A 14,122-nucleotide genomic window follows, 5' to 3' on the forward strand; every position below is an offset into this window, starting at 1 on the left:
AAAGATCAGTGACATTAGGCTTAACGACCAGGAGCATGCAGTGCCTTGGGCCACACCCAAACATCCAGTCCTTCTCAGAGCTGCAGAAGGGACAAGGGCCAAGCCCAGCGTGTAGGAAACCAGGTCATGCCATGAAGATTGCCATGAAAAAAAATAACATGATAATATCCATTTTGTTGTTGTTTTCACCTAATAATGAAGAAATCTAAGAAGTTGAAAGTTCAAGTTAGCTGTGACTTGACCAAATATTCATCCCAACCAGAAGACGTTTAAAGGCACTGTAATAATAACATACAGGTAGTTCATGAAAGGACTTCACTCACAAAAATAACAGGAACAAAGGGAGGAATGACTTTGAATAATAGTAATGCTTTCATGAAAAGTCTTATTATTTTATCATATTCTTATTAGAAACTTAAAACATTATTTTCAATGCATTGAACAGACCTTACTCCTTGCATTATTAAGTCATGTGAAACCAGAGGCAGGATAGGGAGAAAACTGTATAACCCTACCATCTAACTAGCTATTTTACTTTTTGGATGATTTTAATTCAATCTTATACTAAAACATCTTTTAAGATTGATGTGCCTAATCAGGAGTTGAAGAAAACTGGATTTCCTTCAAACTAGACCATTAAGAACTACTATGAGGTTTCTGGACTACCATTTCTTTAAAAGTCTGGAATTTCCCCTCCTTACAAATTCAAACTTATTTCAAAATCCAATTTTAATTTTATCAATAAATGGCAGCATGTCACACAGTTCAGGGAGGGATCACTGCATTTTTTCTAGAAGAAGAACAAATAGTAGCATCAGGTTTTCTGATCTGGCAGCACATAACCTCAGTAGATCAGTCCACTGATCACTGGACAGATATTTACTGAGTACCTGCTACATGAGGCCTATGCCAGACACCCCGCTTCAACTGTGGTTGCAGCCATGCCTTTCCTGTGGATGTATAAGCAGATTTTAGGTACTTCTTTTTCACAAGTATCTCATCAGAAAGTCAATTCAACACCATTCACTGAGGTTTTTCTTCTGCATAAAATGACTATCAGAGAGACAGAAGGGCGGATTCTCCTACTTCACGTTTGCACTCATTTATCCCATAAATTGGATTATAGTAATAGCACTTCAAGGGAGCATTATTTTCACAGGTAGATGAAAGGAAGCTTTCACATCCTTGCTTTCTTTTGCCTAGTTTCCTAAAAGCTACCTGTCAAGGCATGAAAGCACCTCCAGGCTCTGACAAACACTGTACCCATTACCCAAACAACCCTGGAGGACACTGCTAAGTTGCAGAGCGAAGCTCAGCATTTCTGCACCCTCGCCTTACATTCTCCCTTGGAAGCGTCCAGAATTTCCCATCTGGTTTACCTACCACACTCAACTAGGGAAAGAGCAGAAGTGTGACTCTCTACAGGTTAACTTACTTTGGGACAAAATCAGGACACTTTTTATCCTGTACGCAGGCTACACCCTTCTGATGACGAATCCTACCTTCACAGACAGAGCTGAAGAACAAATTACACTAATGATAATCACCTCCTAGTCTCTCCTGTGCCCTAGAAAGGCTTTTTTTTTCCCCCTTTTTTAAAACTAAAATGACATTTCTCCAGTTACCAACTTATTCATTTCTACTCACTTCTCTTCCCTTTCCTTGAGAAAAACTATGCACGTGAATCAATTAACCTGGTTCCATGTGGCTGCAGCTGAAGAAAATACAGCAGTTTTACTTCACGGTGTCTTTTAAGTTGTCAATGAGCAGACAAGACTTCTCTTCTCAGTTAAGCTATGTGCTAAACAAAAACTTACATCTTTTCCCAGTACTCTGAGTTCAAACTGTGTCTCCTTGAAGTGAACCTTTGTAATTCGAGGCCTGAAAAACAAAGCAGATGGTGGTGGTGCTGCTGTTTTTAAGAACTAATCTTTTGGAAATTCTGAGAAGTATCCTGTGGACAAAGGTTGGTTCCTACTGGCTCCCTTACATACTGCTGCAGTAATTGTAGTGAGTTTCCTGTACATCCTTTGTCTGGACATCCTCCTAAACAAATCTCCATTCTCATTCTCCTGTGCTTCTCCCCTGAATGTAGACAAGCTGGGAAGCCCCAGGCCCTGCCAATGCTGCCTTCCCAGACTTAGTGTAGTGCTATAGGCACCCCCAATCTCTCTCAGATCCTTCCCCACTAAGAATTAGAACTCAGAGCAGTCCTGGGCCCACAGCATATACTGGAATGGGTAGGAAATCCTCCTACACACAGCTCCCATGGACAAGAGAGTCCAGAATCACAGTACCTGAAATTTATAGAGAAACTATATACCGAGACACATTGAGAGAAAACTTATACCCAATTTCACTCATTTATTGATCAACCACTGGAAATGTACCTGTTTTCTTTTCCCCAACCCTGTCATTGACACACAAGTCCCACAAGCCCAATACAAACAATGTATAACTTGAATAACAACTCTGCTCTCAAGTTATACTTACCAGAAATACTTCCCCACTTGCTTTTTATTCTTGTAGACAACAACACCAACTGGAGTTAATCCTAAGAAATACTCAGATTTGTTTTCTCCCTGCAAAAACAAACATATGCCTATTACCATGAATTTATTCACATAAAAGCTCCTTGTCAAACTGTAATTGGCCATACAAACGTAATTTGTTGCAATAATACTGGATCTAGTTTTTGAAAGACATCAGCTTAGAAAGCTAGCTAAGCTATGATGGTAGTTAACTTGCTCATTTTTTTCAAAGTTCTTAAGAAAAATCTTTCTTAGTGCATTCATACTTGTAACTTCAGTTCATTAAAAGAACCTGGACTACCAATCAGGCCACAGATCGACTCACTCCATGTTGCTTCTACAGTGGTGTGCAACCCTGGCTGCACGTTAACGGGAATCACCCACGCCACTTAAAATGCCGGTGCCTCGGTGCTACCAAAACCAGTTAAATCAGAATCTGTAATGAAGGGGCCCAGGCATCAAAACACATAAATGCTCCAGGTGATTCTCCTGTGCAGCCAAGGATTGAGAGCCACTGGCTTCTATCAAAGGTCCCTTCCAAGGGCTCATCTTGATGTTCTTCTCTGATGTGGACCATCATGAGGCCTGCTTCATACCACCTCCTCCAGAAAGTTCAGGCAGCCGCCTCCAGGCACACACTTGGATTTGCTAAGGTCTCTCTCATGTTCCTTCCTACTTCCATTTCTGACTTCAAGACTGCTCAAAAAATTTAAAAATGTCCTCTCTTCTGGTAAAGAATGGAAACCCTTCATTTCCAGAAATGATAAATTCCAACTAAAAAAGTGAGATTCTGAAATGAAAGAGTCACAGGGTGGGTACCAAGGACATAAATAGAACTGTTTGCATTAATCTTATTTCTACTCTAAGGTCAAATAACAGCCTGCAAAGCCACATTCCCAAGGAACACAAGACAGCTAATATGTTTTGGAAGGATACCAGCTACCGCCCACTTTCAGTTCTAAAAAGTCAATCTTAAAGGAAGGTATGGAAGATTCTAATGAATCCAGTTCATTTGCCATAAATTCCTACCACCCACAAAAAAGTGTTTGTGAATTAGGATAAACATTACACAAATGCAGAAGCATTTTGCAGAAGACTTTCTCTTTATACATTTCCTATAAATATATTTTTTAAAAAACTGAAAACCTAACAAGATTATTATGGCTAGAAGGGAAAAAGATAACTATTCCACAAAGTTTTAGGGGTGTTCTTAAAGGACAGTAGTATGGAGCATTTAATCATCTAATGAGATTTGAATCTAATATATCAGGGAACTACTACTTCCCCCAAGTATGTAACTCTTATTGCCTTATTAATGGTATACACAGGGATGCTTCTAACTCTTTACAAATAATGAGATGATTTCTTGTTTTAAGAAACTCTGACAAGCAAAAGACATATTACAAAATGAATGCATGAATGAATGACGCGCTACAGGAAGCTTTATCAGCGTTCCTTAAAAACTGAGTTCCATACTCCAACTGACATTTACTCTACATATAATCTTGAGCGATTCATTTCATGTAAAGAATAAGGCACTTGGCTCATTTTCTCAAATAATCAAATTTGACTATTTCTAACTAAACTCTTATAAAATGAAAGGCAATGACATGTCAATCTCACTGGCATAAAATAATCAATTGGTAACCCTAGAGAGGTGGCTCACAGGTTAAGACCTGGATCCAGAACACTCAACAGGGATTTAATATAATTGTTCATTGACTATATCTGGCAAGTTTTCATCAGCCCCTGAAGAAAATCTGCAAAAATATTTCCATTAATGCAGTGGCAATAACGACAGCAGGCAGTAACCCTAATACTGACAGAACCTGCACATTCAACATAGAACCACCAACAGCTGCACCTATACTGTTGCCTAAAGCCTACTTTACCCGGAAAATGATTTTATGACTATTTTCCAGCCATAAAATCTACTTTTGGAAAATCCTCCTGTTTTCTGTCTAACACAATCAATTATACACCAATTTCAAATTGTTTTGACATTTAGCTAAGCCCTTTGGAGCTGTTATCCAGATTGTGTTTTCAAGCCCAGTTAATTGTTTTCTGCACATGGAAATATAATCAGACTTTTATGCAAAACTCATGAGGGTTTAATTCACGCAAGAGATTCTTTATGTTCAAAAAACAGATGAAAAAGTATCCTCTGCTCGCTAAACAACAGGACTGCAGCTCTCCTTTGGGAGTTTCAGTGACTTTCTAAGAAAAATGTCATCAGCTTAAAATATTTTGTGTTAATTAAACGTTACTCACATAGACGGGATGGAGGTCAACGCCATACATCTCCAGGGATTTGGCAGTCTTCAAGTAATTCAGTTCCGCTTCACAAGGAGCCTGACCCCTACACCCAGCATGAAAACAAAGAGGCTTACTTTACTCATAGCTACTGCACTTGTAGGAAATGTAAACCGTCTCCTCTATATCCACTCGAAAAATAAAGAATTCTTTGTGCTAATGCAAACGTAAGTCTCTGTATTTCAAGAAGCCCTTGCCTTCTTGGTGACAAAATGTTATACTCTGAGCTGATACTTGTATTAAGTTAATTTCATTTACCAGATTTATTTTGCTCATTATAGCCAATCCCAATGTCCCATCACATATTAAAACTTCTCAGTTTCAGAAACCCTCAAAGAGATTATTGAGAATACAAGCACTCAAATTAAAAAGCACACCCTTTACAAAGAGTAAAATGTCTCCATGCACCAGCAGCTCTCCATAGGAGGAAAAGGAATAAGGGCAGTGGTGGGCAGGAAGAAGAGAACGGGCTCCCCACCACCCAACCAGAGTTCAGCATCTCCTGAACACATTAGGATTTAGAAACTGTAAAAATAGTTGTCATTTTTTCAAGACAAAGTATAGAAATCTTCCCAAAATCTTCACTGGTGGTAACATACAGAAAATAGCATTCATTCCTAATGAGGGTGAGTATCTGCCAGGAATCTCCATGGATGAGTGGAACTCTGTGTGTGCGCGTGTGTGTGTGCGTGTGTGTGTGTGTGCGTGCGTGCGCGCATGCGTGTGTATGCATGTGTGTGACAGAGAGACAGAGAAAGATTTTTAACGGTTATCAAAAGGAGTTATGAATTTTTTAAAATTAAGAAACCCTGCTTTGATGCATTCCCATGTTTCAGCCATGGTACCCTGGAAAACCCAGCAATATACCATACTTTTGAAAGCTATGAAAAATGTGCATCACAATTAGAGACGAAAGCTACCACGCCTTGATCAAGCTTTATTCTTTTTTTTTCTGTAAAAAAATTTTTTTTTTAATTTTTTGTTTATTGCAGTAACATTGGTTTATAACATTGTAAAAATTTCAGGTGTACGTATTTATACTTCTATTTCTGCATAGATTACATCATGTTCACCACCCAAATACTGATTACAACCCATCACCACACACATGTACCAAATTATCCCTTTCACCCTCCTCCCTCCCCTCTTCCCCTCTGGTAACCACCAAGCCAATCTCTGTCTCTATGTGTTTGTTTATTGTTGTTATTATCTACCACCTAACGAAGGAAATCATACGGTATTTGACCTTCTCCCTCTGACTTATTTCACTTTGCATTATACCCTCAATGTCCATCCATGTTGTCACAAATGGCTGGATTTCATCGTTTCTTATGGCTGAGTAGTATTCCATTGTGTATATATACCACATCTTCTTTATCCATTCGTCCCTTGATGGGCACTTAGGTTGCTTCCAAGTCTTGGCTATTGTGAATAACGTTCTTTTAGAAATAACAGTCACATCACACTGTCAACACCATCACATAAAAGATATAAGGCCCTTTACCCAAAGCTCCTTGATAATTTCAAAATGTAATTGTACTTGGACACTTCTAGTAGAATTAGTATTCTCAGAATGTGCCAAACACACTGCCCTTCATAATGTTATAACAGGCACTCTCTGAGCATCCACTTCAGCAAAACCTTAAAATGAAGGGCTCTAGAATCAGACTGGAGAGCATTCTCGTGCATGCTAACACAAAATGGAGAGCCTGGTTTCTCTGATTGCAATTCAGCAATTGACTTCTGCTGCTCCTCACTGAAACAGATCCTTTAGGCAAACATTTTTTGTTGACCAGATTAATTCTACTCTTTTTTTTCTTAACTATAATAGATCTGAAACCAAGCAAATTCAAGAGGGAATGTTACATAAGAGGCAATAAAGCAAAGTTAATCAGTATAGAGGATTTAACCAAAATAACTATAATTAAATTATAACTTCAATGCTGCAGGCCATTAATTGAAAATCCTACTAGGAGAGCATGTATATTAGCAGAAGTGCATATGGTGTTAACATAATACTATCCAAGTCTCCACACTGGTGTCATCATGATTTCCAGATTTGTTGCTATAGACTGAATAGGACTCTGCTTATAACTATGAAGAATTTACATACTTAACATAGAGCAAATCCAGAATACATTAATGCTTTTGCAGTTATAAAATATATTTGTAGCTAAAAAAATAAATTTCACAAGGTACTGGTGATTGAAAAAATAGAAGACCGCAAAATATAATACATACAGAATGATTCCATTTATGTAAAATCATACATACATACATCTATAAAAAAATCTATTTTCTCTATGCGAAATTACACACAGAGAGGTCTGAAAGGCCATTAACCAAAAATAACTTGACTTTAGGTATTGGGATTTAGTCTCTCCTTTAATACTTTCTAAATTGTTTGGGTTTTCTATGAGCATTTTAGTATTATAAGAAGCAAAAAACTTTAAAAAGAAAAAGAATGCTAGAATGTTCAAGGCATACGTTAAGAATTTATCCTTCTAGAAACTTTTCTTAAGGCTGCCAATAGCATAAGATGATGGTTCATGGATAATGTAACATAAGATGTGATCCTTTTTTTCCAGTTTTATTGAGATATAATTGACATATAACACTGTGTAAGTTTAAGATGTACATGTTGATTTGATACACATATATTGCAAAATTATTACCGCTGTAGCGTTAGCTAACACTTCCATCATATCATATAACTACCATTTCTTTTTCGTGGTGAGAACATTTAGGATCTACTCTCTTCACAACTTTCAAGTATATGGATGGACCTTGAGGGTACTATGCTAAGTGAAAGAAGTCAGAGAAAGACAAACACTGTATGATGTTAGTTGTATGTGGAATCTAAAAAAGCCAACCTCATAGAAACAGAGACCAGAATGGTGGCCACCAAGGGCTGGGGAGTGGGGGAAATGAAAAGGTGTTGGTCAAAGAGTATAAACTTCTACGTATAAGATGAAGTTCTGGGGATCTAATGTACAGCATGTTAATTACAGTTAATAAAATGTGATTCTTACATTAGAGTTTTATGAATCCTTTCTATGGCTTCTTCAAGTTCTTCCTTCTGATCAGGAACAAACCGATACTCTGACACATATCCTGCAGTATGCTTATATGGGTCATAATCTCCAAGTTCAGCTAAAAAAGAAAGAAATCGTAATTTTTTTCCATTTTAAGAAGATATTCCTAACATACTTAAACATTTGGTTCAAATGCCTTAATAAATTCATATATAAATAATTTTAGTAAAAAACAACTCTGATGAGCATCTATGGATCATATAAACAAAATAAGTTCTACATTTTTGCTTTCTGAAACTCTGTAATTATTATTTTCATTTCAATTATTCTTATCAGTTTATACGAAATAAAACATTGCAAACAGAATTTAGAGTATATATATTGGAAATGCTAGAGGTGAAAAACAACCATGACCCCAATATATCCTCTCAGACAATGACACCAACAGATACAGCATGTGATTCAAAACATATATGCCCCAAATAATGGTCATGGAAATATAACAAAATGCTGCACATAACCCCATTACAGTTTACACCAAGAAGCAAAATGAAACCAGAAAGCTCACTATATTACGTTTATAAAAATTCTTCTCCCTACATTAATCCACCTTCCAAGCCCAACCCAGTTCATCTATGTGACTTTCCCTCGAATATTTTTTCTAGACTGTTTCTGGTCCTCAAATGCTGCAAAGGCAAAGAACATGCTGTCTCATTGCTCCCATACCTAGCTTGATTCTTAGAAGGATCTCAGTAATTGTAAGTGGAAACAGCCTCAGCCTCTAAAACTATACGCAACCTGAAGCTGCCCCACGTGGCCGCCATATTGATGCCAAGAGCTCAATGAGTGCTGAACGTGTGCCATACTCTGAACGGGTGTTGGCCCCTGACCATGTGGAGTCTTCACAACAGCCGCCTGGAAGCAATGTGATCTCTGAGACATAATAGCTTTGACGGATCAATGAACTCAGGTGGGATGTAGAATAGAACAGATTTTCAGACCCTCCACTTAATCAAGAATCAATGTCATTCCCATGACTAAAACTCCACATGACCTACTTACAAGGGATATGTAACCGGCTTAATTTTTATCTCTTCCAAAAGGACACTGATTATAACTTGAATTACAACTAAATTCAATTTTTTTAGCAAAATGTCAGTTGACAAGAATTTTGGTATATAAATTTCTTACAAAGAAAAATTCAAATATTTTTCTCAAGACATCTGAAGCAAATTTGCTCAAGCGGAACCTACACTGGATGGCATATGCTCCCAGCTGAGCAGCAATGTTGACAGGGCAGGGCAGCCGGCCCTGAAGGACATCTTGCTTCACCTGCAAGAAAAACTGATATCTAAAAAAAGAAATGGAAAAAAGAGATTAATGATATTTTACACCACCCAGACCTGAAGTTTCAGACCCTGATAATCAAGGTAATACTCAGTGACCTTCCATGAAAATAAAGCTACTTTCCGCTCTTCTGTGAGGAGGCCGTTGAGTGAACAGGGACTATTTAAACACACTCTACAGAGGCAATACAGGGTAGTGGCTAAAAAGTGCAGGCTCTGAAGTCATACCGGCTGGACTGCAGCCCAGCTCCAGTACTCACCACCTCTGTGGCCTTGGGTGGCTGCATAACATCTCTAAGAGCCAGACTCCTCACCTGTAAAACTGGGACAGTGAAGTATCTACACCTCATAAAGTTGACGTGGTGGTTACATATAAGCTCTCCTTACCCTCCTCATTACTGCCACGGCCACTACTACTATGACATGCTCTCAGGGGGAGGAGAAATTCACAAGGACCCCACACATACAGCATGCATTATCTACAGGGTCTAAAATCATGGATACAGGACAAAAAGCTCATTATAGTGTAATTCCATAAATCCTCCCACGTAAGACCCTGCCCATTATCTGTAGTTTTGCTCATTCTATTTGCCTAAAGAAAACCTGTTACAATAATAGTGCCACCCACTCTTCTAAACATTGTAAATATAGTAACTCATTCCAAGCATCTTACATACAATAACTTATAGAAGACGTCAAAATGAGGTCAGTGCTATTATTATCTCCACTTTGTCGATAAAGAAACTAACAGACACAAAGAGATGAAGTCCCTTGTCTGAGATCTCACAACTAGTTAAGCAGCAGAGCCAGAACTGGAACCCAGGTAATCTGAACCTAGAACTCTCTTCATGAGGATGCTATGCAACTATGGCTAGCTTTTTTTCCCCTATTCAGCCTTTCTGTCAGTGAGATGAAAGAGGCCAGAGTTTATGAAGCAATACAATGAACCATCAACGCCATCCTCAGCCACTATCACTTACACACACACACACACACACACACACACAAACACACAGTCTCACTCACACACTTCAGGCTGTCCTTTGTGATTTCTCTTCCTTTGTAAGGTGACTCGATGTCATTGGAAAAGGCAGAAAAAAAGCAATGGAAAGGAATTATAAAAATCAGCTGTGATGTTTCTTTTCTCCAATGCTCACAACCAAAGCCCTTAAATGAGGGAATCCAAATGTTAGATGCTACTCTGATTATTCCTAGAAGACTGATATCAACTTTGATTGCACGCACAGGCTCCAGTGAAAATCTGCCTAACATCCTGTGTTTCCCCACTGCCCATTTCAGTAAATGGCAGCACAGTTCTCCAGACAGTCAAGTAAGAGAAATCTAAGAACAATGTGTGACCCGTGGCACCCACATCCAATCACTAAATCTGCTGTTTTTTGCAATCCATACACTTCTCTCCATCTCCTAGTCCAGGTCTCTATCCACTGAATTTCGAAAACCTTCACTGCTCTCCATCATTCATGCTGATCTCCCTTCCAAATAACTTTCCCAAGAGGTAAATACGATTCTTAAGAGGTAAAGAGGATCACTTGACTTTCTTAATTAAAAAACAAAACAACACTTTAAAAGACTTCTGTTTGCCTTCAGGATAGAGTTCAAGATCCTTAAGATAGCTTGTAAGACTTTTGCTTACTTCTTGAGCCAAATCTCTTGCCATTAACCAATGACTAACACCACTCCCTAATTTACATTCACTTTTCCAGCTTTACTTAACTACTTTCCATTCCCTGAATGCTCATCTTGGATATCAAATCCACTTTTTGTTATAATTATCTGTGCTCCTCTTGAAGAGGAGGAAAGCAGAGTAAAGTGATATTAGCAAAACTTAAATGCAAAAGCCTATAAACTAAAGAGATATTTCCTTGAATTACTACTGCTTGCTGGAAACTTGCGTTTAGCTACACTCTCTCTATTATTAACTTGGAATCTCTTTTCCTGAAAGTGGAATTGTTTTAGGAAATGGGTCACAGATGCATGTTCGTCTTGCTCTATTAAGACTTTTATAACATCTGACTGAAGAGTCAAATCCCTTGCCAAATACAGAAACTGAGGGACCTAATCCCACAAGAGTTTGCTTCAAAGAGGAAGGGAAAGAGAAATAGAGGGAGATGAAAAAACAATGAGAGCTGAAAGAGAAAGACAAACAGATACAAAGAAACAGGAACCATATCCCATTGGTAACTGTGTTCCCAGCATACAGGGCTCAGCACACAGTAGCTGCTCAATAAATACTTGTTGACTTGATGGATGGATATATGACAGAGAGACAGATGGATGAAAATGGAAAAAACTGAACATTCTTTGCTGTCTCTGAGAAATTCATGGAGGAAAAAAAAGGAGATCTGTTCAAACTTCCCTGGACAGCCTGCCTTTTTTTTTTTTGGTGAGGAAGATCAGCCCTGAGCTAACATCTGTTGCCAACCCTCCTCTTTTTGCTCAGAAAGATTAGCTCTGAGCTAATGTTTGTGCCCATCCTCCTCTATTTTGTATATGGGATGTTGCCACAGCATGGCATGATGAGCGGTGCACAGGTCCACGCCCAGGATCCGAACCTGTGAACCGCAGCCTGCCAAAGCAGAGCGTATAAACTTAACCACGATGCCACTGGGCTGGCCCCAGACAGCCTGCCTTTTAAAGATACCAGAGATCTCTAAGTCATTGTATCAAAAAAAATCCACTAAAATCAAAGAAGACAAGAAAACTATTTTTAACTAAGAATTTGATTAATCTTTATAGCAGCAAGCATCGTGTTAGTTTTACATAAGACAAATTTATGACACAGTAAAATCATATTTTAATATGCTAAATAAGCACTTTATCATAGCTCAGGGCCTATTTTTAATTAACTGTATATAACTTATCCATTTTATGGAACTTAAGAGTATAATATTTTATTTAAATGATAGATTTAGAGTTGTTAGGTCTTTTCTTCTGTGTCATTCTGATTAAGGCTATGATTGAATGCTTGAGTCCTTGTTTATCTCTGGTTTAATTAGGATGAAACTACAACCCAGTTTGCCTAGGACTGTTCTAGTTTATCCCTATTATATATGCCTAATTATTAATAACTCTTCATCATTTTCCAAAGTATCAAGGTTTGGACAATGAGTTATATCATGACTCTAGTTATATTGTACCCCTATTGGAGAAAAAAAGTGCTGATTAAAAATGATCCACTTAATAAGGAAGCTTTCCAGAACACATTCTGGTTCCAAGCAGAGGCTTCATAAAGCAATTACTGGTTACCTTTTTATGTAAATTAACACACTGGTGTACATGCACTGTCTCCTAAGCTAGAATGTGAACTCTGGGGGAGCAGTGCTCCATCTTCCACCCTATCCCCACTTATCACAACACTACAACCAGTACAACACAAGTGAAGGTCTTGAAATATCGGCCTCACAGTTTTCCATTTATCTGACATTCAATGAAAAGAGCTGAATTGATACCAAGGATGTAGACGTTGTTGAGGACCATCAACAATTTAGCAAATATCAGAGGCAAGAAGAACAGCAAAGGAGACTTGCTTAAAGAAGCGGTGGGAAGACTACATTTCTTCAAGAGCCCAAACAGCAGGTTTCTCTGCAATTCTGTGGCCAAAGACAGCCAGAAATGCTCACACCAAGGAAGCCTCAAGTACATCTTCTAATGACGTAAGCCAACAGAATCTTGAGAAAGAGGAACAAAGCTGGAGGTATCATGTTCCCTGATTTCAAACTATACTACAAAGCTATAGTAATCAAAACAGTATAGTACTGGCACAAAAACAGACACATAGATCAATGGAACAGAATAGAAAACCCAGAAGTAAACCCATGCTTATATGGTTAATCTATGACAAAGGAGGCAAGAATCTATAATGGGGAAAACATAGTCTCATCAATAAATGGTGTCGGGAAAACTGGACAGCTACAGGCAAAAGAATGAAACTGAACCACTTTCTTATACCACATACAAAAATAAACTCAATGGATTAAAGACTTAAATGTAAGACCTGAAACGGTCAAACTCCTAGGAGAAAACATAGGCAGTCAGCTCTTTGACATCGGTCTTAGCAGTACTTTTTTGAATCTGTCTCCTCAGGCAAAGGCAACAAAAGCAAAAATAAACAAATGGAACTACATCAAACTAAAAAGCTTTTGCTGAGGGAAGGAAACCATCAACAAAACAAAAAGGCAACCTACTGAATAGGACAATATATTTGCAAATGATATATCTGATAAGGAGTTAATATCCAAAATACATAAAGAACTCATCATACAACTCAATAGCAAAAAAACAAAGAATCCAATTAAAAAATGGGCAGAGAGTGGGGCTGGCCCGGCGTTGTATCAGTTAAGTTTGCGTGCTCCGTTTTGGCAGCCGGGGGTTCGCAGGTTCGGATCCCGGGCACACACCAACGCACTGCTTGTCAAACCATGCTGTGGCGGCGTCCCATATAAAGTACAGGAAGATGGGCACAGATGTTAGCCCAGGGCCAATCTTCCTCAGCAAAAAAATGAGGAGGATTGGCAACAGATGTTAGCTCAGGGCTAATCTTCCTCACAAAAAAAAAAAAAAGGCAAGGAAGTCTGGCAATGGATGTTAGCTCAGGGTGAATCTTCCTTGGCAAAAAAAGAAAAAACTACGAGATATCACCTCACGCCTGTCAAAATGGCTATTATCAAAAAGACAATAAATAACAAGCGTTGGCGAGGATGTGGAGAAAAGGGAACCCTCATACACTGCTGGCGGGAATGTAAATTGGTGCAGCCACTATGGAAAACAGCATGGAGATTCCTCAAACAATTAAAAATAGAACTACCAATTCCACTTTGGGGTATTTATCCAAAGAAAGCAAAAACCCACTAATTTGAAAAGATGTATGCATCTCAAT

The 14,122-nt window shown here is 38.4% G+C and overlaps 1 protein-coding gene across 4 annotated transcripts in view; it reads right to left on the bottom strand.

Annotated features, from left to right (window-relative positions):
* EPB41L4A (erythrocyte membrane protein band 4.1 like 4A) overlaps window positions 1-14,122 on the bottom strand; it is a 244,559-nt gene that overhangs the window by 90,092 nt on the left and 140,345 nt on the right. For all 4 annotated transcript variants that reach the window (XM_058538493.1, XM_058538485.1, XM_058538475.1 and 1 more), the window contains 5 exons: window positions 9,133-9,230; window positions 7,877-7,997; window positions 4,803-4,890; window positions 2,494-2,582; window positions 1,818-1,881 (listed from right to left, as the gene is read on the bottom strand). In XM_058538493.1, the coding sequence (XP_058394476.1) occupies window positions 1,818-1,881; window positions 2,494-2,582; window positions 4,803-4,890; window positions 7,877-7,997; window positions 9,133-9,230 (460 nt within the window). The remainder of the gene's footprint in view (window positions 1-1,817; window positions 1,882-2,493; window positions 2,583-4,802; window positions 4,891-7,876; window positions 7,998-9,132; window positions 9,231-14,122) is intronic.

The sequence above is a fragment of the Diceros bicornis genome, chromosome 1 (assembly GCF_020826845.1).
Source record: "Diceros bicornis minor isolate mBicDic1 chromosome 1, mDicBic1.mat.cur, whole genome shotgun sequence".
Taxonomy (NCBI): Eukaryota; Metazoa; Chordata; class Mammalia; order Perissodactyla; family Rhinocerotidae; genus Diceros; species Diceros bicornis.